Source organism: Microcebus murinus, chromosome 8, assembly GCF_040939455.1.
Source record: "Microcebus murinus isolate Inina chromosome 8, M.murinus_Inina_mat1.0, whole genome shotgun sequence".
Lineage (NCBI taxonomy): Eukaryota > Metazoa > Chordata > Mammalia > Primates > Cheirogaleidae > Microcebus > Microcebus murinus.
In genome coordinates, this window is record NC_134111.1 from 23,576,626 (window position 1) to 23,588,959 (window position 12,334).

The window sequence follows — 12,334 nt, forward strand, 5'->3', positions numbered from 1 at the left end:
CGCGTGGAACTCTGACTAGAGGGGGCAGGGGGGCATAGGCAATATACGTAGCCTTAACACTTGTACCCCCATAATACCCTAAAATTAAAAAAAAAGTTAAAAAAAATTTTAAAAATTAAAAAAAAATAAACACCTATGGGTGTGAGGCACAGTAACAAGTGCTTCATGTTATCCTTGCAACATGCTATAAGAAAGAGATAATGGACATTGTTATTTAAAAAATAAGAAAACTGAGGCTCAAGAAGTTTTATGTAACCTGCCTAGGGTCACATACATAATGAATGTCAGCTTCAGGATTAGAGTTAAATAGCATATTCTAAAGCCTTTGTTTGCTTTTCCCACTGTGAAATGCTACCTAGAGAATCAGCAGAATATTTTAAATAGGCAGTAAGAAGATAGACACAGCCAGAGCAAGGAGTTGTTTTCAAGAGTAGTAGGAATAACAATTGGAAAAGTAAGGCAGGGCCGGACTTAGGAGGATTCTAAAAAGCATGCACATATGCACAGAGAAATAAAGTAAACGTTTTGGAGAATACAGAAATAAGCCCATAGTGGGTGTGACAGTGAAAACAATGCTCCCCCCCCCCCCAATAATCTGATGGTAACAATTCTTTGGATTGCAATAGTAAGGATTATTGTAATATTTTCTCTCCCGAATATTTTGAAGTCTAGAATGACACACTGCTGTTAAGTGCTTTAGCTAAAATTACTTGAACGCTTTTAATAATAATTTTCTGAAGGTGTTTTATGATTTTTTGCCCCTCAAACTCAATTTTTAAATGAGTATGACACACAAAATGTCTACTTACCAATACTTGTGCAACTTTCACCGTCTACATCCAGCTTCCACCCTTCATAACACGAGCACTTGACCGTGTGCTTGTGCTGCTCACACACTTGACTGCACTTTACATGATTACTACAATAATCCACAATTTCACATGTTTTATTGTCTTTGTTGAGTTGAAGGCCTTCAGGGCAGGAACAGACAATTCCTCTTCCAGGAACAACAGAACAGTGGTTGCTACAGCCTCCATTGTTCAAAGAACATTCATCTATAAAAAGAAGGGAACAGATTATAGGTCTTATTAATTGCTTTCCTCAGTGAAATACTAATCGCTGAACTTAATTCTTATGGTTAGACCCAGGATATTATAAATAAATATAAGAAAGCACTCTTTGGATGTTTTTGCCCCAGGGGCTGGTATAGAAATGATGATAAAATTAATCTAATGATGAAATTTAGTTCTATATGGTAGGAATTGGGAATAGAACATATTCATTTCTATAAAACTATGGTGTATAGTTTCCTTTATCCCATATATATAAAGTAATTCAATGTTTCCATTATCACTGGAAAGATTAGTCTGAGCCTTTTATCAGCTGTACAAAATCAGTTTTACAGATCTTCCAAAAAAGATGCACACACATTGATGATTTGAATATTTGAATTATCTCAATGTTAATCAATAAACAACTATATGCATATGCACATATATGCATAATATCTACTTATCTTTTCCTATATCTATATTCTGATCTGTAGTTCTAACACAGAATAGATTACTTTGTCCTTTACTGGCCTCAGGCATTTATTTTTAAGTTAGGTGAATTGTATATTGTGCCCTATATATCGGTTTTTATGATTAATTTAGTTAGGCCCTGGGAACAAAATAAACAATGCAACCATTCTACTTTATTACCAAATTTCAGGCTCCATGATGGTATAGAAAATGTCTTTTCTGTTTACCTGGGTATATCCCACAGATAGCACAGTGTCTAACATGGAGTAAGCAGTTAAAAATATTTGGTGAATTAAAAAAATTAATAAAATTGTCTAAAATCACACAACTGCCACAAATTGAGCCAATGTTGTCTACTTGGGAAAATTTCATATATCCTTAAAGAAACTAGCAGATAATTGTTTTTGCAACCACATTATTACCTACTATTATATAGCATCAGGTACATAGTAATAAGGCCAAAAGAAGTTTTGTCTTTCTTTGCTTTAAATTGTTTTTGAGTTTTCAAAACCTGATTATTTGTGTGTATTTTGAAATGTACTAAAAAGCCTGCTATCTAATAATTGGTAGATTATAGTAATATTTGCTTATATACCTCAAATATTTCCTGCTACGAAAAATTATCCAGTTCAAAAATGGGCTGAAATGTAAGGCCTTTAAAAACATTTCCACATTTTTAAAAGTTCTATATGGGTCAATTCTTTTTCATATTATTTGTCACCATCAAAGAAGTTACAGTAATAAGAAAAGGAAAACGATTGCATTAACTGTTTTCTTTTAGAATTCAATTCAAGTTTGCTATTATTTTAGAAGAAAAAAAAATAGATTCATTTCTTGGTTCCTCCAAATATGTTTGTTCACCTGTAATCATAAGCATTTCAAAACAGCAGTTATTTCAAAGTATTTGCCCCATTTTAGTTCAATTGACATTCTTTTTCAAGAAAATTACTGTAAAGAAATGTCATCATGCCCCGCAGGTGAAAAAAAAATTGTTACAATGCTTTTAGCTTATTTCAAATATCACTATTTTCTCAGTATTGGAATGTCTCTAATACTATCTGTGAAATTAAGTCACAGATTTTAGGTTAAAAAATTCACACTGAAATTCAAAATTAAATACACAAATTTAATGCCAATATTTGCATAGCTGGTCCCTGCCAATTCTTCTTTAGTCCTAAACCTATCATTAATTCTGTACTTTCTTTTAAAGTTTTTTATTACTTCACAAATACGCTTCTTGACCAAACTCTAGTCAGGCTCCTCTGAGTCCTCTTCTTCATCAGATCTCAACCCCGGCCTGACCTATAAAAACTGCAGACTCTCAGGACAAATGACTTCATCCATCCTCCCACCACACATACTAGGAGACTTGAACTAACACTAGCATCTTGTCTAACAGGTGAAGTCTATGTTCCTTGAATGATCTCAGCCCCTTTAAAGTGCCTGCTTGAAAAAGCTCAATCCAGACAGAAGAATTTGCCAGCCAAAATCTGGTGATAAGCAAATAGACTTCTGAACCCCCTCTTAGAGCAGTTACTATAGAAAGCTGGCAATTATAAACCCTTTCCTCTCCTCCAGATAAGCACCATTAGCAACACCCCCCCATCCCCCATGGTTTAGTTACATTGTCCAACCTCCCTTCACAGCTCTTAGCTCCTTTCCTTTAACACACATTAGCCTTTAAAAAGTTTCCAGTCTTATTTTTGGTGAAGTTGAGTTCAGTTAACACTGGACGTTCTTTCCTATCACAAGAATTATTACTGAATAAAATCTATACTTACTGCTTTTACTAGTGTCCAACTTTGTTTACCTTTGACATACCCTTTTAACAGAATTCAATAGTTAATTTCATTTATAAATGATTAAAATCTCTTTTCATTTGTTTAAGTTTATCTCTCTTTTCTTTTGAAATTATTAAAAAAATTCCCCTGAAAATATAATTTCTTCACTAAGATTAGAAGATTTACATCCTTGCATTCTCCTTTTCCTTATATACATTGCATATAACTATAGAAAATGCAATTTAATACTTTGTATAGTATTTGGTTTAGCTTTTCACTCTTCTAACTCTTCTATAACTTTACCTCTTAAAGTGCATTGAAGTAGCCTATGTAGTTCAATACGGTACAGTGATACAATCAGAATAAAAATATTTTTCTATCTTCTCTGGCACTTCCACACCAGCTTCCTTGTAACCTCTTTCAATTTCTATAATCTTTCTTTTTCCTTTTTTTTTTATTTCAGCATATTATGGGGGTACAAATGTTAAGGTTATGTATATTGGCCATGCCCTCCCTCCCCCAAGTCAGAGCTTCAAGCAGGACCAATCCCCTAAACGTTCACATCTCATTCATTATGTTTGTATATACCCATCCCCTCCTCCCCCCTCCCACCTGCCCGACACCCAATAAATGTTATTCTTATGTGTCCACTTAGGTGTTTATCCATTAATTTTGAAATGTTTGAGCAAAATTCCTTAGCTGATGGATATAGTGGCTAGATAAGTAAGACATGATTTTTAATTTTGAAGTAGGCAAAGAAATGAATTCAGAAGGAATTTCCTTTTTCCTCCTTTATGTTCCCAATTTGGACAGTGGAGAATAGAAAAATAAGGCTGTGTCTTCTTATCATTCTTTTCATTTTTCTCAATCAGCATGCTTTCTCTCCTTTGCCTTTTATTTGCTTAGTTTAACTTGAGGGATAGGGAAAAGGTGGAAAAGCACTAATATTTTCCAATATTTGTTGTGCATCAGGCAATATTACCATGATTACCTGATAGATATCATTGCCTCCATTTTTATGAGGAAACAGACATTTTAAGAAATTAAGTCACCTGCCCAGATGACTTACTCAAAGTAATTAAAGAATAGAATTTAAGCTTGTCAAAGTCTAGAGTCTTTCCATAATTACATACTTTCTCTTTTAAGAGTATTGATGCTTTCCTTCTTTTAGAATTGTACTTATTACAACTTTCCTTAGCAAGCCTCACATAAAGTTGTTCTTAGACCCTCTCACCAAATCATTCCGTTACGAAGAAATGGCTGGGTGAGCAAGAAGTGAAGAGAGAAAAATAAAGCCTGACACCATTTATTTGTAAATGTTTTGTTGTTTAATTTTAGTTACTTTATCTGAATCTTTTGATTTAAATTTTATCTTCATTAAATGAAGACTTGCATTTACTCTTTCAAGGTTCTTTTATACAATCACAGACTTTTTGAAAGAAAGGACATTTTACTACATAAATTTTAAAAAGAATAACAGTCTTTTTTGGATCATTCAGTATGCTGTTAATGCTCAATTGAGATCAAAATGTGATAACTTTAGGCTTAAATGTAGTTGTCTTTCCTCCTTTTAATCAGCCAGCTTCGTTATTTTCTAATGTCATTTTCTCACAGCCTCGAGTCATCTCATTATTGTTCTTATCATTCTGTAAACTCTTCTTCACTACTCTATTGATGTCACCTTCAATATTATCTAGAAAACACACTTTTTAATATCTCAATGCTAAATCTCTGATCTCCCCACAGAGAAGGAAATGTAATTTTCTTTTATATATGCTGGTTGGCATAAGAGAGGTAGCTAGTCAAAGAGATTTCAAAGCTCATTGAAATCATTTTTTCTTGCACATTTTTAAATTTTAAAATATTATAGGGGTACAAATGTTTTTGATTACAAGGATCACATTTGAAAAGCTTGAGTCAGGGCTATAAGTGTGCCCATCACCCAGATAATATTCACTGTACCTGTTAGGTAGATTTTCATCCAACATTTTAACTGGATAAAGCATACTAAGCAAAGCTGTTACATGACTAAAAAGTAGAGAGAAAATTATATCAAATTGAGTAATATTCTATTGGTTTCATTATTCACTCTCTTCTATTCCTCTTCCTAAAAAACAGTTTCCATTGTAATGATTAGAAAGCATATCCAAATACACAGGGTGGTAGTAAACTCTATCCCATCAATCAGTAATAACAAGGTTTACCTGTTCTGAGTAACCTACTGACAACAATCAGTTAAATTATGCGAACAGCATTGACCATCCAGAAATCTAAATGATGAGCACAGCTCTACAATTGTTAAGTGAATTAGATACAGGTTAGCTTTTTTGTGTGTTTTATTTTCAGAAATTCTTGATCATATTTAAAACAACTTTTTGCATGGGATTTATAGTGCCTGAAAAATGTAGATAAGGTTCAATGGTAGAACTTACATGAAAGAGAATGAATGGTCAGAATGAATGCTACTATAATAGGTAACAATAAGTGGACTCAAAGGTTATATTAATAGTTTCCAGGGAGAAGCAAATGCAGTTAAATATACAATACCACAAAGATCGCCTTCATCAGACCCATCAGGGCAATCCCTTTGTCCGTTGCAGAGCTTTTCTGGCTGCAGGCAGACTGAAGTATCATTAGCACAAGGGTACTTGGGTGGTCCACACAAGAAACTGTCACAGTCATCTTCATCTGATTGATCCTCACAATCAATATCTCCATCACATACCCATGCTTTGTTGATGCATCTCCCTTAAGAAAACAGAAACAGCATGCATTTGATTTTTGTAATTAGGTCACTGTGATGAGTGGCCATTATTGTCTTCAGTCAGAGGCAGAATTACTTGTCTTCAGCAAGAAATCTATTTGCTGATAATTTTAGATTTTTTTTTTTTTTTTCACGACAGCATTTGAATACTTCTTGCCCTGGTTGTTAAAGGGCTGTTAGTGATTAAGCCTTGATATTTTCTTTATTTCAAGTTATTGTTCTGCTGTATTGAAAAAGATTTTTTTCTCTAATTGAAAGTTTAATTACAATACTTTCAAATGCAAACTTTAAAGATATATTTATATATCAGAGCCTTTCAGAGGCCTAAATTTAAGGAAATTCTATCCCTCAGTGTCAGAAACCTTAATTTGGGTAAATGCTTCATTTTAGCAGAGGTTGTTCATCTATTTACATTTGTAACCTCAACTCCTCAATTTCTCATTCTAGACAAATGTACATGCCATTTCATAAAAAGAATATCAAACGTTATTAAAGATTTTGGTAGCTAACATATGCATAGACAAAATTTATAGAAATATGATTTTTTTTGTCTTTAAAAGAAAAAAATGAAATGATGATGTTTTTTGCGTATGTTATTTTTAGAGACTGGGCTTCCCTCTTGCTCAGGCTGATCTCGAACTCCTGGATCCAAGCAATTATCCCACCTCAGCCTTTCCAAGTGCTAGGATTACACGCATGAACTACTGTGCCCAGCCAAAATGATTATAGTTTAGTCAGCATGTTTCAAAAATAGCAGTGTAAAACCCATAGAAAACAGTGGTCATTGTTGTCTATGATAAACCTTTTTTCACTGCAAATTATTCCTTCTTTTCACATTGTTTTCAATTTTCTCCTAATTTATTATCTTTTCTGAATTATACAATGTTGAGGTGCAAGTTAATTAAAAAAAAAGTATCTAAAAATAAGTGCTATTAATAGTTATTGGCTAAGTACATACCAGTATCTCATGAATGGGGTAACTAAAGGAAAATGGAAAATATTAGATTGTGTATGTCTGAGTCATTACATATTTAAATGTCTTCATAAATCATAAAAAACTAAATTTTTAAAAATTAAAATATAGGTATAATAATGTTTCATTTATAGACAAAAATTTTTAATTCTCTACATTATAAGCAAACTTAAAAAAATATATACATGATCAGCTGTGCAGTTACTAAAAACACAGTTGATAATATTCAACCTAAGTTATTGATAAAAATGCTCTTAAAATAAATATTGACAGAAGCTTCACTAATAAATTTGATATAAATGGAGAACCATTAAAACACTTGCCTTAATATCATGAATAAAACTAATAATATTCTGGAAATACTACCTAAGATAATTAGATAATAGAAAGAAATGATGTACAACATTAGAAAAGAGTATCATTACATACAGTTAATATAATCATATAATTATAAAATAAATAACTATAAGAAACTAAGAACTCAAAAAATAAGTAGTTTCAAAATTGTATAAAAATCAATAGATTTCATATATACAAAGAGCATATAATAGAAAAAAAGGCCAATTAAAAGTTTCATCACATAGCAAAATATTTTGGGTTATACTGCATAGGAGGAACTGTATAATATTTTTATGAATAAAATTCAAAATTCTACAAGGAATCTCAAAGGAAGCCTTGAAAAAAAGATATTGTTTTGTCTTGGAAGGGATGACTTGTTACTGTAAGGATAATAATTTTTTCTAAATTAATATAATACTTTCAAAATAGTAACAATATTAAGTAACTCTACAAGCTTATCCTAAATTTAAGAAAATGAAACTACAAAAGTAATTAGGAATCTTAAAAGAAAAAAGCAAACTAATCTTGATTAATAGGAACCGTATGCGCCAAATATTTAGTAGTTTAAAGTAGCAGTAGTTAAAATATTTTAATAAAAACATATCCACAAATATCAATAATAAAATAGCATAAGACATTGGAAATCAGTCCATTTATGTAAATAGTTTTAATATACAAAAAAGCAGACAATTCAAATAGTAGAGAGAAAATTAATTACAAAATTAGTGATGTGGGTTCACTACTTAACTGTCTGGAGGAAAACCAATAAAGCCAAATCTCTATTTGACTTCTTACACCATAATAAATTCTAGATGGATCAAAGAGGTAAGCATTTTAAATAATTATGATAAAAATAGAACCATTAAACTTAATTCTATAATATATTTTATTCCACATTGCAATAATAAAATCCATAAACAAAGTCAGTAGACAGTCAATAGACTATTTCATTATATATGATGAAGAAACTATATTTTTAAAAAATACTAAGAATTCTTTCAAATCAATAATATAATGATCAATAATCCAATACAAGTGGAAGATCCACAATGAAATAGTAATAACTTACAAACATAAGATGTTCAAAATCTCTTCCAATTAAAAAAAGTAACCTAAAACAACAATTTGACATCATTTCTTTTTTATTAGATAAAACAAGGTAAAAAAGTTGGTTAATATAATGATAGATTGACAAGGGTATAAGGAACTGCACATATGTTGTGGGGGCTACAATTGGGATCACTTCTTTTTAGATCAATGTTGAGAAATCCAGGACATGAAAATGTATCAACTCTTCACCACAGTAATTCTAATTTTAGAATTTGTTTTTAATAATATATCTGTACAAATGGACAAAGATGTACATGCAAGGATGTGTATTGCTGTTTTGTATATACAGGGTGTCCCCAAAGTCACCATACACAGGGAAAATGGGAAATTGTAGGTGAATGTTCCTTTATTTACAAAATATTCATTACAAAATTTTTCATTTGTATGGAGACCTCCTTGTGCTAGGGAAACACTGGTAACAATTTGAATCATCATCACAAGAACTGGTGACATAATTACAATGTGTCCATACATTGAAATTATACACTTGAGTGAAAAAGAATGAGGTAATCTGGGTAAGTTAATGAAAATCAATCTCCTAAATATGTTAATTTTAAAAAGGCATGTAACCAATTGTATGTAGGTTTTCTTATATGCTCAAAAGGATGTATCTATTTATCAATATCTATGACCATATTTCCATACATTTATCAGTATAAGTATGTGGGATAGGCTTCTCTGTAAATGAATTCTTTCTTGAGGGCTACACAAAAAATATTTTAAAATGATTGCCTCTGGAGTGGAAGAAGGAGGAATTAAAAACCTGTATTAGGAGGGAGATGGACTTTTCATCATTGAATACTCTTGTTCTAATTTATTTTTCTTCTCCAATATATCTGCATAATTTTCCAAAATATAGTGGCTCATTTTTAAAAAATGTTGATGAAATATACACACATATTTTATATGATGTCTGATAGATTCAACAGATACACTATAAAAATTGTATATTTGTATACAAATATACAAATATTATATATATTATATATAATATATATATTTGTATATTGTATATATATTATATATAACATATATTTGTATATTTGTATACAAATATACAAATATTATATAGATTATAAATATTATAACCTGTATATTGAGGTTACTCTTTGGCTTACAGTTTCCTAGGGGCTTCAGGAAATATAAGCGATAGAGTATGCTCCCTGTCACCAAGGAGTTTATAATTTAGTAAGCAAGAAAAGATCAGTGCACAATATATAATTATAGCTTAAAATAGGACATCCTATATTTCAGTATCAAATTGTATGGAGTCATCTGTAAGTATAATAGAATGAGAGTGAGAGTCCAAGAATAATATAATAATTTTCATTTTTAGTTTGGTTTATCAAGATGGAATTTCTTTTCTTTCCCAGACATCACTAATCCATTATGACACTCTTAACTATTGACTCTAGAATGACTTTAGAATTATTTCAACAAATTCATCCATAAATCACATCAGATTTTTAGAAACTGTTAGTAAAGCTATTTGCCAACTGTGACTCAAATACTGCCTGGAAAAGGGAAAGAAAAATTAATTTGTTTTAGATTCCTGTTTAAGTCCAGTGCTTCTTTATTTATTTTCTGCTTGGATGATCGGTCCAGTACTTTCAGTGGATTGTTAAAGTCCTGGCAATTACAGTATCTCTTTGCATAGATCTATCAGGGTTTGCTTTCTGAATCTGGGCTCTCCTGTGTTAGGAACATAAATATTTAGGATTGTTATATCTTGTTGAATTGCTCCCTTTTTCATTATATAATGATCATCTTTGTCTTTCTTTACTATTGTTTCTTTAAAGTCAATTTTATCTGATAGGAGAATGGCTACACCTGCTCTCTTTTTGTTTCTATGTGTGTGGAATATTTTTTTCCATCCTTACTCATTGAGCCTATGTGCATTCTTGTGGTTTAAATATGTCTCCTGGAGACAGCAGATACTTGGGTTGTGTTTTTTCATCCATTCAGCCAGCCCATGTCTATTGAGTGGCACATTCAAATTGTTAACATTAACAGGTAGAATTCATATGTGGGATGCTGTTCTGTTCATTATGCTGGGCAGTACCTTGTTGTTTTGTTTCATTTCTTATGCTATTGTTTTATAAGAGTTATGAGCTTTAGCTTTTTTGGTAATTTTATACTCATGGGTAACTATTGTGCTGATTCATGTATAATGCAGTTCTGAGTATTTCCTCCAGGGCAGGTGTGATCATGGCAAATTCCCTGAGTGTTTGCCTGTCTGAAAAAGAGTTAATTTCTCCATCAATTGGGAAACTTAGTTTTGCAGGATATAAAATTCCAAGCTGGCAGGCAGTTGTTCTGTTTAAGAAGATTGAAGATGGGGCTCCATTCCCTTCTAGCTTGTAAGGCTTCCACTGCGAAGTTTGCTGTTAGCCTGATGAGTTTTCCTTTGTAGGTCCATTGTTGCTTATATCTAGCTGCTTGTAGAATTTTCTCTTTCATTTTGAGTTTGGCCAGGTTGATTACAATGTGTCTTGTAGATGTCCTATTTGCTATGAATTTTCAGTGTTTGATGACCATTTTGTAGTTTAATGACTGTATCTCTCACGATGCTTGGGGAGTTTTCCTCAACAATTCCCTCAAATAGATTTTCCATGCCCTTAGCTCTTTCTTCTCCCTTAGGGTACATATAATTTGTATGTTATTTCACTTCAATAGTCCCATATCTCTCTGAGCGATTGTTCCACCTTTTTTTTGTTCTCTTCTCTGCCTCTTCAAATGACTGGGTTAGCTCTAGAGCTTTGCCTTCAAGCTCTGAGATTCTTTCTTCTCCTTGGTTTAGTCTGTTGCTGGTGATTTATTCTGTGTTTTTAAATTCCATAAAAGACTGTTTAATTTCTTTGAGTTTATTATATTCTTCCTTATGTTTTCTAGCTCTTTAATGACTTTTTCTTTAAATTCTTGAAGTATTTTTTTTGGCTTCTCTTTGTCAGTTTTTTAATTTCTGTTCAATTCCATTCATCTTATTTGCCATCCATACTCTGAATTCCATTTGTGTCATTTATACAATTTCCTTGTAGTTTGGGTTTGCAATTGAGGTTCCAATGTGATCCCTTGTGGATATCAAACTGTTTTAATTTTTCATGTTGTCAGAGTTCTTTCACAGAACATTGTATCCCCAAATTACTGAATATATATACTTCTCACCAGCACATGAAATATTCTTCAAGATTTATCATATTTTAGGCCACAAAATATGGCTCAAAAAATTAAAAAAAATATAAATCATACCATGCATCTTCTCAGACCACAGTGGAATAAAATTAGAAATCAACTCCTAGAGTAACACTCAATTCTACACAAAGTCACAGAAATTAAACAGCATAATGCTGAATGATTATTACGTAAATAATGAAATTAAGATGGAAATCTCAAAAGTCCTTGAGCTGAATGACAAATGGGACACAGGCTATCAAAATCTATGGGATTGAGCAAAAACAGTCCTATGCGGAAAATTCATAGCCTTAAATGCTAACGTCAAAAAGACAGAAAGATCATAAATTAACAATGTAATGACACATCTCAAGGGACTAGAAAAGAAAAAGCAAAGCAAACCAAAAGCCAGCAGAAGAAAAGAATAACTAAGAAGAGAGCTGAACTAAATGAAATGGAAAAAAAAATACAAAGGATCAATGAAACAAAAAGTTAGCTTTTGAAGAGATAAACAAAATTGATAGAATTCCTCCTAGATTAACCAGGCATAGAAGAGACAGGACCCAAATAAGCTCAGTCAGAAATGAAAAAGAAGATATTTCAAACTGATACAACAGAAATACAAAATATCATCTATGATACTATGAAAATTTCTATGCACATAACCTCAAAA

General features: G+C 31.7%; 1 protein-coding gene across 2 annotated transcripts in view; it reads right to left on the bottom strand.

The window, feature by feature from the left end:
- Positions 1-12,334, bottom strand: part of LRP1B (LDL receptor related protein 1B) — a 1,745,675-nt gene that overhangs the window by 603,426 nt on the left and 1,129,915 nt on the right. For both annotated transcript variants that reach the window (XM_020288518.2, XM_076005497.1), the window contains exons 22-23: positions 5,852-6,052; positions 810-1,055 (exon numbers count right to left, since the gene is read on the bottom strand). In XM_020288518.2, the coding sequence (XP_020144107.2) occupies positions 810-1,055; positions 5,852-6,052 (447 nt within the window). The remainder of the gene's footprint in view (positions 1-809; positions 1,056-5,851; positions 6,053-12,334) is intronic.